This window comes from Hemicordylus capensis, chromosome 14, assembly GCF_027244095.1.
Source record: "Hemicordylus capensis ecotype Gifberg chromosome 14, rHemCap1.1.pri, whole genome shotgun sequence".
In the NCBI taxonomy this organism is placed as follows: domain Eukaryota; kingdom Metazoa; phylum Chordata; class Lepidosauria; order Squamata; family Cordylidae; genus Hemicordylus; species Hemicordylus capensis.
In genome coordinates this window covers 13103675-13117335 of record NC_069670.1, presented here as the reverse complement: position 1 = coordinate 13117335, position 13661 = coordinate 13103675, and the positions used below count along the sequence as shown (strand labels likewise).

Here is a 13661-nt window from a genome sequence, read left to right as displayed (position 1 = left end):
CTTGTTTGAATGCTGAGGCTGGAGCGCTGCCAGCTGGATCAAGTCAAAAACCCCTCTTGCCCAGCATCCTGCTTCCCACAGTCCCATTAGATGCTTCCAGAAAGAGGAAGGCAGGAGAGGAAGGCATCAACCCTCCCCGACTATTTCTCTGCTGCCCCAAGCACTGCCGTTCAGAGGTATAGTGCCTCTGCATAGAGAGGTTCCATTCAGCCATCGTGACAACTGACCGATCTATACATTTGCCTAACCTCTTTTTAAAGCCATCTAGGCCAAAGGGCAGCTATCGGCATCTCTTGTGGCAGTGAGTGCCCCAGTTAACTGCCCATCGTGTCAAGAAGTCCTCCCTTTTGTCTGGCCTGAAGATCCCAGCATTGGGCTTGGGGTTGCTAGGCCTCTTCTTGGCCCACCCGAGGTTGCCCTGGGTGGTCGCCTCTTGACTCAGTGACAGTGAGCTGGCCAATGGCCTCTCCCAGCACATGCCCAATTCAGAGCAGGAAAAAATGCCGGGGGAGACGGGGGGGTGCGCGCGCCTGCGCCTATCCCTACCTCGGAGAGTTGCTCCTGTACTGCTCGTGGCAATGAAAACCCGGAACTCGGAGGAATTGGGAGCATTGGTGAGGAAGCTTTGGGGTCCAAGGTGAAAGCTCAGCTTGGAGGAGCTGCTGACAACCACCTAAAGAGAACAAGGGGGTGGCAGAAAGGTCTCAGCAGCGCCTTCTCCAGCTAACATGGCAACTACAACTCCCATCAGCCCCAGCTAAGGTTCCACACACCGCCCCCCGCAGCGGAGGCTCAAGGTGTCTGGGTGGCTAAGGCAGGTGGTCAAAGGCTGCCCCCGTGCATACAACTGCCTCTCCCCTCTGCCTTTTTTTTTTTTTAAAGAAGGGGCTGGAAAAAAGAAAGAAAGATGCCCCAGTAATCTGCTGCCTGGGGCGACCGTCTCACCATGCCTCATGGGAGAGTCGCCCCTTGCAGCCTAGTTCTTGTGGGCCGCACGGCGCAGCCGCCTGGCCCAGCAACACTGACCTCTCTGTAGGTTTTTACTATCCCTGGGATATCGTGGAAGACGGTGGTTTTCCCGGCGTTCTTTGCAAAGGCTGCTCCGCTTGCTGTGTCCATCTCGAGGATGTCGCCGGGTGAGATTTGCCATGTCCCGGGTTCCCCTAGAACCACAGAAGAAGCTGCTTTCCCGCACTCGTTCTCTTTCCGTTGCCTTCGAGGACTCCACGAGCACAAGAAGCCACGTGAGACCCAGGAAGCCGGATTTCAAATTTGGGCTTTTAATTCTATCTACTCCAAGGCTAGGAACATAAGAAGCTACCTTCTACCAAGTCAGCCCCATGGGTCCGTCTAGCTCAGCATTGTCTACCCAGACTGGCAGCGGCTTCTCCATTCTGCAGGCAGGAGTCTCTCTCAGCCCTATCTGGAGATGCCAAGGAGGGAACCCATCCCCTAAGGGGCAGCTCTTGCAGTGCTCACACATGGAGTCTCCCATTCAAATGCAAACCAGGGCAGGTCCTGCTTAGCAAAGGGGACAATTCATGCTTGCTGCCCATAAGACCAGCTCTCCTCCTTAGACCAGGATAATCTGACTCGGTGACCCTCCGTATGCCATTCTTCACCTCGGCCAAGAGGCGACTCTGGGCTGGCTACCCATGACTGGGAAATGTGAGTTCATCACAGCATCGTCCACGAGCGCCAGCTACCACCTTGGGGCGATGGATGCTGCTCAGGGTGACTTCTCACAAGAGATGGGGAAAGAGATAACAGCACTGCAAGAGTTTTGGCTTGCAGAGCCCTTCTCGTGGAGTCCTGACCATTGGCTCCAAGTCCAATGTGCAAGGGTGTTTTAAAAACACGAAAACGACGAGAAAATCTCACTGATGTCAGAGGAATGGAAATTAAAACTGGCAGGAATGTCCTCTCAAGATTACTCCAAGGAGGGAGGAAAACCATTTGCTTATTGTTACCCTAACTCTGCCATGTGCAAAAAAACCACATTTTACCCGAATGGTTTGTGGGTAGCAATAAAGAAGCAGCAAGACGCACACAGACAGCAGGAAGAGCAACACACCTATTTCCCACCTCCGGGGGCTGGATGTTGCCAAGAATCACTCTGAGCATCCCTCCCTCGAGAACGGCCAAAAAGGGGGTGCGGGGGCAGGGGCGGCAGCAGCCCACGGACTACTCGGGGCCAAGGGAGGACTCTTGGCTGCAGAAATAAGTGGGAGGACCAAAAACCAAGGAGTAGCTCTTTCCGTTTCATTAGACAGAGCCGGGAATCTCCTGGTGTACAGGCAGAAGAATGGGGCACATACTTCTTACGTCCCATCGGCCCCCTCTTCCGTTCACACGGGGCGATTTAGAGGGTCACTGGGCAGAGAGAAAGGCCCAGCTGTGGGTAGCTTTAATGGGTGACCGAGAAGGCTGGGCATTCCAGCAGATGCGCTCCGGGTTACTCTTTTGTCCCTGGGCCCAGTTGGGCTGCGCCGTGCTCAAGAAACGGCGGCCATAAAACCGCCACTGACGAATCAGAGGCTGCCCCCATTATGCATCCCCGTTCTTTAAGAGCAGCTGTGAGGCCTTTAAGGCCCGGTTCCCACCTTCCTTCGCCCATGGATGGGAAAGCCGAAAAGCTGCCTCTTGCTGCGGGGAGGGGGTGGGAACACAGTGGGGGCAGGGAGGAGAGTTATTTTGGGTCAAGGCCAAGGTGGCCCACCCTAGGTCCCCGAAAGAGCTTCGAAACGGGAAGAACATCAAGGAATGGGATCTCGGGTCCCAAGAAACCAGAAATGCTGAGTGTGTGAGCTGGGGCCATCTGCATATATAAGACACGTGCTTTGCCACTCAGCTACAGACCCTTCTCCCAAACCACGTATGTGCAAATGAACATCACGAGGGTGCCCGTAAGGCCATGGAGTCCAGGATGAGGAACACAGCTGGAGTCAGACCTTTGGTCCATCTAGCTCAGTCTTGCCTACACGGGCTGCTAGCAGCTCTCCAAGGTTCCAAGGAGGGCTCCTTCCCAGCCCTGCCTGGAGATGCTGCCAGGGATTGAACCGGGGACCCTCGGCATGGAAAGGAAGTGCTCGGCCACTGAGTTATGGCCTCACCCATATTATCAGCTCTGAACGGGTGGTGACTGTGTTTCTTTCCCAGACACGCTGCCTCCACAAGGAGGACACTTGGGACCTTCCTGCATGAAAAGCAGGGCTCGACCACTCAGTGGCAGCCCCTCCCCAATGTAGTTCTGTCCCTCCTCTTGTCTGGGGTCCAGAGGAGGCAACACAATGAGGCAGAAGAGCCGCACTGGTTTCGGTCAACACGAGCACCGGAATTCGGCCATTCCAGGAGTCCCAGGTGTGTGTCTCTGTCTCTGATCTTTCTGCATGTATACCTCAAGGCCAGTGGTCCCCCTAATTCTTCTCATCTGTGTGCGGGATGAGTTTTGTTCTGGGCGGCAGTATCAAGGCAGTGTGTGTGCGCACCATGTGCATTCAGAGTGGGGCCTCCCCGCTTCAACCCGAGCGGGATCTCCAACCAACTGAGCAGACGTCAATAAAACTTGTGAACACGCGCACACATGCGCAGGCCTTACAGGGGACACTGCTCCAGGCGAATAACCGCCACGCAGCTGGGGTCAGAAGCGCTTCCAGGTCAAAGGGCACGCCCCCTGGGTTCTGGAGACAGACCCGCCTCCCCCTGCTCAGCCTCGGCTCCGGTTCCTTTCATCGCCACCCGTGTCACGGCAGCCCTGCAGGGAGGAGGGCCGGCTCCCCGACGCGTCCCCAGCCGAGGCCACGGCGGCGCCCCACTGACCTTCCTGGTTGACGAGGGGCGTGCTGAGACACAGCACGTCTCCCGTGGCAAGCGGCTCGGAGAGGTTGGGCTGGATGGCGTGCTCCACCGGGACAGGGACGTAATCCGCCACGCCCGGGTGCTTCTCGTCCCACACGCCCACCAGGGTCACGCCCCGGTTCACGGCCTGGGCCACGTAGGTGCAGTTCTGGCTGCTGGGCCGGATGAGCAGCAGGTCGTCCCTGCAGGCAAAAGGAGGGGCCCCGAGGGCTGGCGGTAAGAGGGGCAGGGCTCCTGGTTCCCAGCGGCCTGGTGGGGAGCCCCCAAACCTAACGGCACTTTGAGGCACACGTGGAAACAGCCCGACGCTGGAGACCATCTCGCCGATTCGGCATGGAACGGCTCTGCTGCTCCAGGGTATGGCGGAGAAATTGACGCAGGCTACGAGGCTGCGGTGGTCTTTCATCAAAGAAAACCGCTCTCTTCACATACGGCTCCCCTTTCCCTCACTACGTTAACAGGGGCGTCACCTGTCCCTCTCCTCCTAACTCTCAAAAGGGCTTCTGGAGCGATGTACTTAATTCACCACAGAAAAATTAAGACCCGGATCTTACGACCCTTCCCTTCTCCCCCCACCGTCACTGTTTTGTTTTGTTTTAATTTGACAAGCTTCAACTCCGCAGCCAAAAGGAAAAGTTTGCTGTACTGTTCATGTATTGTATTTACCTGAATCCAAGACTAGGACTTTTCCAAGCTTTTTGATATTAGAAATCAAGAGATAACCTTAAATCCAAAATTCTGTTCCTTTTGAGTAAATGCAGGTACAACCGGTCTTGAACCTCTACTTATTAAGGGGGTCATCTTAAATTCAGAGTTGTCTTAGATTCGGCTAAATACGGTATTAATATTTTCTTTCTCTGTTTACATACTTGTAAAAAACTATTTTAAAAACTTCAATAAACTGTTTAATCGCTCCTTCTGACGGAAGGAAGGAGCAACTGAGCGCTAACTGCAAGCACGGTACCATCTGCACATAGAAAGCTGCTTTGTACCCAGTGGGGCAACCAGCCCATCCAGCCCAGGGCCGCTCAACTTCAGCCCTCCTGCAGACGCTGGCCTACAACTCCCAAGAAGCTGTAGGCCAACTGTGGCTGGGGATGATGGGAGTTGGAGTCCAAAAACAGCGGGGGGGGGGGGTGTGCCCAAGGTGAGCAGGCCTGAATTCTAGCCCTTCTTCCCAGCATGCCTTTCCGGGACCCTACCTGTTCATAGCCAGGTAAAGCTGGGTGCTCTGTGCGTGGAATTTCTCCCCGGTGCTGTCGTAGAACTGGACGGTGAGGGTGAGGGACATGCCCAAGGGAAACGCATGCAGGGGGGTCCTGCTGGCCACGTAGAGCTTGGGTGAACTGCTCAGCCGCAGGTAGGAGACCGGAGCCACCTGGAAGGAAGGAAGGACGGAAGGGAAGGAGCACGCAAGGAGGCACGCCGGCCCGGAGGAAGGAAGGCCGTTCCCATTCCCTTTGGAGCAGTGGGATGTCGGGTGCTCTCGTCAGGGGTGCACAGCCAGGATTTGCTGGGGACAGAAAATGCCCCCTGCTTAGTTAGGGCCAAGCCCTGCAGCACGCGGGCTGAGGCCAACCATCAGCTTGGAGGCAGCGCTCTCTCCTGTGTTTCCAGTGGGGACCACTCCGGCCAAACACCGTCAAGGTGAGAACCGTTCCCCACTGCCGTGCTGACCTCTCTGCGCAGTGCTGGGCTTTCCTCAGTGCCGGGAGGGCCCTTTGGGAGAGACGGAAGAGCCCCCCTTCAGAGCTCTAGGAGGAATGCGCTGGGAAGAGCAACATTTCCCAGCATGCCGTGCACGCCTTCCAAGATGGCACAGGGGCTCAAGAGGGCTCCCTGTCCTTTCAAGGAGACCCCCACCCCGACACTGGGCACAGCACAGCACCGCTTGGTGGGAACAGTCGTCTCTGCCAGGTGCCGGGGGACTGTGCAGAGGATTTGGCTTTGGCTGAAGCTTCACGCGGGCCCAATACCATAGCCAGGGAGCTGCACTCAGGGCTGATGGGGGCTACCATTGGCCCCCAGGCCTTACGATGAAGAACCCTGCTTGAAGGCAACACCCGGGAACCTGCCCAAGGCAGAGGGACCAATGTCCCCCCACCAGCACAAAAGGAACTCCCCAGTGTTGTGGACTACAACTCCCCTCATCCCCAGTTGCAGTGGCCTTTGGCTGGGGAGGATGGGAATTGCGGCCCATGAGCTCTAGGAACACACTGCTCTTGACTCTCCCTTCCTTTCCGGCCCGTTGCTCCCCACACCTGCCCTCGTCCTTCCGCCTTCCTTCCAGCCCAAGCCGCAGTGATCAGGAACGCCCAGCCCCAGGAGGCCTGCCACTTACCCGCACTCCGGTGATGACCGTCTGGTTGATTCCGAACTGCTCCAGGGAGGTCACCTCCAGCACGGCGGTGCCCGTGACGGCTCCGGCTTTGAGGAGGCCCTGCCTGCTCTCCTCGATGACGGAGGAGTTGGGGAAGCACTGCAGGAGCTGACAGGTCACCACGGCGGCCCCTTCCCTGGGTCAGGAACGGAGGAGGAGGAGAAGTGAGCTCAAGCTCCTCCGCTTGGGTCAGGGAGGCTGGCCCGGTGGCCAAGAGGCATCAAGCTGCAGCAGCCAAGTCCTGGGATCAGGGCCGGGGAAATGGCCCCACACAGGCAAGGGTCAAAGGAGCCCCCAGGCAGCCAAGAGAGGAGTGGGCAGGCTGGGAGCAGGAGCTGCATCGCCCCCCCCCAACGTGCCCCACGGCATGGCACCTCTGCAGTCCCTACTCCTGGCATACCTGTTGGTGCGCAGCTTCAGCTGGGAATTCATCGACATCAGGATCTGCTCTGCAGGGCACTGGGGAGGAAAGAGCTGCAGCCGGTCAAACACCTGCAAGGAGAGAGCAAGGATCCTGCGGCCGGAGGGAAGGGCAGGCGGGCAGCGCCCCCTCCGCTGAGACGGGAATGGAGAGGGCGGCAGGTGCAGAGGAGGGCAGTGGGGCTCTGGGCCCTCTCACGGTTCTGCGGGGACGGCGATCTGGGCACGAGCGGCTTTTCTGACCTATAAGACTCCCCCCCCCCCCCGGCCTGTGCTGGACCAGGCCAAGACCCGGCGGCCAGCCCCGCATCCTGTCTCGCACAGAATGATGGGAAGGCTCCCGGGAAGTGTGCAAGCCAGGCCGGAGGGCAGCGGGGCAGCAGGAACAGGCTCTCCACCCCACCCCCACCCAGTTTTGTATGCCGCTCTCCTTTCTGTGGCATCTCTCCACTCTGCTTCCCACAGGGGCGTGCCTCAAGCAGTGAACAGGAGCCCCAAAGGCCCCGGGTTCAAGTCTCCACTTAGCGAAGGTGGGTTCTCTTCCCCTAACCTCTCTCGCGACACAATCAAGGAGATCAAACCGCCCTGCCTGGAGGTCCCTGGCAGCAGCATCTTCAGGTAAGGCTGAGAGAGGCTCCTGCCTGGAACCTTGGAGAGCAGGCAATACTGAGCGAGATGGTCCCAAGGTCTGACTCAGTAGGAGGCCGCTTCCTAAGTTCCTAGAAGGAACCCCACGGAGCAGGCCCTGAGCTCCTTGGGAGGAAGAGCGGGATACAGAGATGACGGGAAAGGGGGCAAGGAGCTTGGAGGGCACCTTACTAGGATCTGCACTTCGTCCGAGAGCTCGGTGAGGTTGCCTTCAAACTGCCCGGCCCGCAGGTCCAGAGTCCTCACGCTCACTTGGATGCTCGTCCTCCCGGCGGCCCTTGTGTGCACGGTCATAGCAAAGTTGCTCTCCGGAGCAAGCTGCAGGGAAACCTGGCAGAGAAGGGAGGGATGTGCATGGGGGCGATCCCTTCCCTCTCCTCCCTCTGAAGGCTGGGGCAAGCAGAGTGGGCGCCCCCCAGCAGACTGCCCCCCGCCTTGTTCATCTTCAGCAAGGCCACGGCTCTTAAGCCCCTGCTCCTTCGTGGACACTTCCAGCTGCCAGCCACTGGTGGCTCATTAGCACAGCAAGGAAGTCAGTGAGAACATCTGGCATCAGGCACATTCTGCTGCAAAAAAAAAGAGGTCACTCCCAAACCTGCCTGATGCTGAGGGCTAAAGGATCAAAGAAGCCTAACATTCTGGAGTTTCCTTGGAGGTTTTCAGCCACGGCCCCGACACACCATCCCTGACAAACCCCCTGCTACCTGAGCAAAGAGGCGGCTTTTAACGCAGTGATTCTTTTATATTTAGCAGGGGGGGAGCGACTGGCCCTATCCATCCCCAGCACAGCATCCCTCCAGTGGCTGCTGCTGGTCTCTATTCCATGATGCTTTAAGACTGTGAGCCATCTTGGGACAGGGAACCACCTTTATATATTATTATTTTCCATGTAAGCTGCTTTGGGGACTTTTGCTGGCAAGAGGTATATAGTAGTAGTAGTAGTAGTAGTAGTGATAGATGGCCTCCCAGCTTCTGCTTGAAAACCTCAAGTGAAGGAGAGAGCCCACTGCTTCAGGGGGCGGACTGTTTCACCACCTTCCACCGTTAGGAAATTCCCAACTGATGTCAAGTCGGAATCGGCTTCTTTGCCATTTCCAGCTAAAGGTTCAAGTCCTGCCCGCAGGAGCAACAGAGAACATCTCCGCCCCTCCTCCTGAGTGACAGCAGATCTTTAAAGACGGCAGAAAAGTTCTCATAGTTCATCATGAACTCTTAACTCCGCAGCTTCTTGCTGCATCCAGCATTTGGAAGAAACACAGACAGTGAATGCGCATGCAAGTTCTCCAGGGGTGACAGGCAGGGCCGTACCTCGGAGTGCCTGGGGAGGAGGTCCAGGACGTCCCGCTTGCTCATGGCCCAGTGGAACGTCAGCCCCGGGTTGGCGTTCCCAAAGGAGAATGGAGTGAGAGCGCTGGTCAGCCCGACCACGTACACTGGCATCTGCAACGAGAGGCTTTCCTTGATTTGCATGGCATCGTGTCCTGGCTTCTGGTCCTCAGTGCGACATGCACGATCTCCACAACACGGGTTCCTTTGGTGGGGAGGGCGCTCGGCCCCACCAGCATCTCCCTGTCTAGGCCGTCCCTGAGTCCCACGTTCACAGAGGACATGTCCGTTGGTACCCAGGGGCCGGTGAGATGGGGCCAGAAGAAGAACATGGCCTGGAAAGGGGGCTTTGGGGAGAGGCCACGCAACAGACCAACCTCAGTGCCCGTTATGAGCCTGGTGGCAGGAGCATAAATCCGGATCGCTCTCAGCCGAACAACTTCCAGGTCCACTTGATCCTGAGGGGAAAAAGGCCGAGGTTTGCCACGGAAACAACAGCTGCTGCTTGCAGGAGAGGTGAGTGTGCACGCTGCACGCCACTGGGGGGCTGTTCCAAAACATGGGTTCCTGGCCACTGTGGCTGGGGATGATGGGAGTTGTAGTCCAACAACTCCTGGGGACCCAAGGGTGGAAATCCCTGCTGGAAAAGATGAGGCGGCAAGGATGCCAGGCCAAAGTCGTGAGGAACAGCAGTGCTGTGAGGTGGGTGATGGCCGCTTGGAACTATCTGTATTCTTAGTCACTCTCCACTTTCAAGTGGAGCAGAGTTGCAGAAGCCATATTACAGGACTTGGGGCCAAACTAGATGAGATGTTGTTGGGAGATCTGTAACCCAATGTCTTCTGATGTTTCAGGATTATTATGATTTTTGTTTTTAAAAACCAATCAGCCGTTCAAATGGCTGCTTTGAGGGTGGGGAAGTGGCATTCTGGAGGGGGGCATTTAAATAATGTCCTGATCCACCTGCCCCACCCCACCACTGCCCTCGGGAACCTGCCTCCTCAGGAAGGAAAGGCAGATTCAGATTCTGTCTCTGCTTTTAACAGCAGCTCTGGAGGGAGAGGGGAGATCCGAGTATTAGCCCTCATAAGAGTACCCAACGTTCTACTCCATTCCCCCAAGATTCCATCAGGCTCTGCCTAGTATGACCAAGAATCAGTGCCCTATCCAGACCAAAGAAGGTGCTAGTCCTCATGGGGACATAGGAGAAAATAAATAAAGCCGCTGGAGGGGCTATGAACTTAAACTACAAAGCAGCCACTGAACATTCAACGATGAGAAGAAGCAAGGAAGGACCTGTGAGAAGACCATGACTTTCCCCGTGTCTTCGTTGACAGCCCGGATGGTCCCCTGGATTACAGCCACGCCCACGGCCTTGGCGGTGATCTGCCCCAGTCCGTTGACGACGGCCACAGTCTGGTTGCTGATGGAAAAGTGAATGAGGGACTGCGGCTGCGGGCCCCCTTCGGACATCACCTGCCGTCGGATGTAAACACACACACAAGTTGCTCTCAGAAAGAGAACGAAGGCTGGAGCACTCTGGACCCAAACACATCCCTTCTGCCCATGAGCTCGAGACACAGAAACCGGAGGCTGCCTTATACCCCGAGTCAGGCCAGGGGTGCATCTCACGCAGCACGGTCTACTCTAAGGAGGCTTTCCCAGGACCGTCTGCAGGCAAAGCAGTTCGTCAGACCCTCCTGCGCACCTTCCACTTCGACCAGGAAGTGGGGCCGAGAGAGAGGTCCCTTTCCAGGTGGTCAGCTTGCACCTGTGTGCCCTTTCCCAAGGTGTCTCCAGCGCTTCCTGATCTGGGGAATCTGTACTGCTACTACTCAGGGCTGGTGACAGAAGAAGTGGCGAGGGAGAGACTCATGCCAGCCAACTGGCCCTGGCTGCCAATTCGCTGCCGGGTCCAACTCAAGGTGTTGGCGATCACCTATAAAACCCTCCAGGGTTTGGTGCCTGCGTGCCTTCAGGACCGCCTCTCCCATCCAACTTTGACCCGCCCCGGGAGGTCGTCTCAGGTGGGCCTTCTCAGAGTTCCAGGCCCAGGGGAGGTGTGTGGAGCCCGGGCCCGTGGGAGGGCCTTCTCTGTGGCAGCCCCCTCCTTATGGGACACTCTGCCTCCCGAGATTCGTAATGCCCCCTCGCTTCTGTTCGAGAGCCCGACTGGAGATCCTCCTCTGCAGGGTTTGCTCTCTCTCTCTGCCGCCTGGGGGAGGACATTCCCCCTCACCTGGCACTGACTCCATATTGGAAAGCAAAAAGAAGAAGAAAGGGTGGGGGGGAAATAACGAGAGAGAGAGCGAGCAAGAGAAACCCGGTGCTCAGACTTTACCTGCATCATGTTGTGTGGGATAAGAGTCATTTTCTTTGGGATGAGTTTGAACGGTGGGAAGACCTGGGAACACACAGTTGCAGCACTTGGGAATCAAAGTTGCCTTTTTGTTAAGCACAAACAGGGCCACCGCGCAAGCTGCTAGGCTGAGTTGCCTTTTCGCTGACTGACGACACCCTTGTAAGCACAGTCCCCATCCAAACTTGCAGAAAGGCCAAAGGAGCCTTTCACATGACTGGTCTTCTTCAGCCCAGAGGGTGGGGGGTGGGATGCTTCGCTACGAAGGCAAAGGCTTCCAATTTCTTACCTCCACCTTCCGAGGTGCAGAAGTAAATTTGACCCCCGTTTTGTCCCAGGCTGTGGCCACCAGAGTGGTCTGTCCCACCGCCATGGCGCGCATCACATGGACTTCGGAGTATTCGCCCACTTCCTCCATTAGTCTGCAAGGACAAGTTCACAGCAATTTCATTTTCCAGTCCGGGCAGCAAACGTCTACAAGGCCAGATGTATTCCCAAGCAAATCTCCAAGGACCCCATTTTCACATTTCTGAACAGACGATTCCAAGGGTAACGGAATCAGGCAAGTTACCACTTTTTCCGATGACTGTAGCCCTGAGCACATTTTCAAGTTGATATTATATATCCCCACTGGCAAGAGAACACCTCCTACTAGAAAGCCATATGTGTACAAAACCCTTAAATAGCACAGATAGCGCCTGAAATGTGCAAAATGTGTCGGTAACGGAATCAGAACTTTTGGATATTGTTTCTGATGCCATTACCACTGCATTTTGCACATTTCAGACACTATCTATATACTATTTACAGGTTTTTAAAAATATATAGTTTTATAGTAGGAGATGTTCTCTTGCCAGTGAGTGTATAGAATATCAACTTGAAATTTTGCTTGTGGTTGCAGTCATTGGAAAAGTGGTAACATGCCTGATTCCATTACCCTTGGAATGTCCTATATGTCCCCTGTCCTAGACGTAAAAATACAAAAGCTATGAATGGCAGAGCCCACAAAAGATCAGCGATAGCAGCAAAAAACTGCTCGGCTCGGATCAGCTCCACAATCATCTGGAGTGAGAATCCATGGAAGCGAGTGCACACACAACCGCCACCCGCTGCCCTAAGGCAACTGGAAGCACAGATCAGGGCTTGCAGCAGGATGCCAGAAGAACTTACGTGAGTGTCACAATAGAGGAGGCTGCCTTCAGTTGGAGCCGCATGTACGTGAAGTATTTACTCCGGAAAGGGTGCCGATTATGCCCCAGGACTCGCACTGAGACCAGGACGGATTTGCCAATCTCAATCTTGGGAAGAAGAGAGAGGAGGTGGTGTGGGGCTTGCTAGAAGTGACTGTTCACTGGGGGTTTCTGAGTCCCACTCACTCGCTTTGCTGAGAGGCCCACTTCAGTCAACATCTGCTTGGCCCACACATGAGTAAAGAGTTGTGTGGATTTTTCACTGGGACTGGCTAGGTGTGACCTTGGAAGACATGCACTCTCAGATGTGAGTTTGCTGAGATTATGGAAATGTGTGTGTGTGGGGGGGCTCCTTCGGGGGAAGAAAGGTAAGAAGATGGGGGCTTAACCCCTCCCACACTCACCAATTCTCCCTCACAAAAGCCCCCTAGGACATCTCCCCCTCCGCTGGGCTTAAGTCCGGTTTTGGAGTCTGGTTGGGGAAGAGGATCAATTAAAAAGCCCTTGGGACAATTTGCAGGGGAAATCTGGCAGGCAGGGAAAGAGGTAGGTACCCTCTCCCACCCCCTAATGATTCCACACGGCAAGGGCCTCCCCTTCCCTGAAACAGCGCCATCTCTCGCCTGCCTCACCTTGTCAATGAGCTCCACTTCCAACTCGTACATGTCAGAAACGCGCAGGGAGGCTGTCGAGGGGCCTAGGAAGGCCAGGCACAGATCGTAGACCTCCAGGGTCAAAGAGCCAGGAAGGACAGGGACGACCTGCAGAGAAGGCCGGAGGGAGGAGCAGCAGCAGCTTGTAGGGTAAACTAGGGGAATCTGTGCCATCAGATTATCAAGCCATGGAGGTCAGGAGAACGGAGAGCAGAGGGGACTGTGCTGCCACACTCACTTGGACCACGCTCTCCACTTCCACGTAGGTGATGTTCACCATCTCCGCGGCACTGCTGTTGACCAGGAAGTAGCCAGAGCCTTCCACCAGCGCAAACACTTCCTAGAGAGGCACCAGCAGAAGTCGGATCTCAAAGCCAGCTCGGTCCGGCTCCCTTCTCCGGCCGGGTTGCCATCGAGCGCTGGCTTACCTGGGGTCCTTTGTGGGTGCCCAAGTGAAGCTGTACCTCGGGGTTTTGTTTATCCAAGTCTACTTATGTATTTGTTCCGTTTATTTAACATATTCCTATTATTCCGCCCAAAACCTGGGTCTCTGGGCAACTTACAATTAAAACTTGTAAATTTTTTAAATTCAAATTACTTGCTGACAGCACAGAGGAGCAAAGAGCTTATGCAGCTGCATGCTTGTTATTTCCAGGTAGGAAGGGTGGGCTTAATTGAGAAGGGCGTTTGAAGCCATTGCCATTGGTGCATCGCAAAGAGCTCAGGGAGTGTCCTGAGATCCTGGCTACACATGTGCACTCCCTCATGTGTGGATTCCAGGAGGACCCTGACAAAGACAAGACCGTGTAGAATCAAGCACTGATAAA

General features: G+C 55.7%; 1 protein-coding gene across 1 annotated transcript in view; it reads right to left on the bottom strand.

Moving 5' to 3' along the window:
- The window catches only part of NUP210L (nucleoporin 210 like), a 32449-nt gene that overhangs the window by 3434 nt on the left and 15354 nt on the right, over positions 1–13661 (bottom strand). Inside the window, exons 20-34 of the mRNA XM_053277449.1 lie at positions 13073–13174; positions 12814–12942; positions 12162–12289; positions 11281–11413; positions 10974–11036; positions 9929–10108; positions 9010–9090; positions 8615–8746; positions 7478–7636; positions 6639–6730; positions 6200–6374; positions 5061–5236; positions 3820–4040; positions 1027–1163; positions 547–673 (exon numbers count right to left, since the gene is read on the bottom strand). Coding sequence (XP_053133424.1) covers positions 547–673; positions 1027–1163; positions 3820–4040; positions 5061–5236; positions 6200–6374; positions 6639–6730; positions 7478–7636; positions 8615–8746; positions 9010–9090; positions 9929–10108; positions 10974–11036; positions 11281–11413; positions 12162–12289; positions 12814–12942; positions 13073–13174 — 2035 coding nt within the window. The remainder of the gene's footprint in view (positions 1–546; positions 674–1026; positions 1164–3819; positions 4041–5060; positions 5237–6199; positions 6375–6638; positions 6731–7477; positions 7637–8614; positions 8747–9009; positions 9091–9928; positions 10109–10973; positions 11037–11280; positions 11414–12161; positions 12290–12813; positions 12943–13072; positions 13175–13661) is intronic.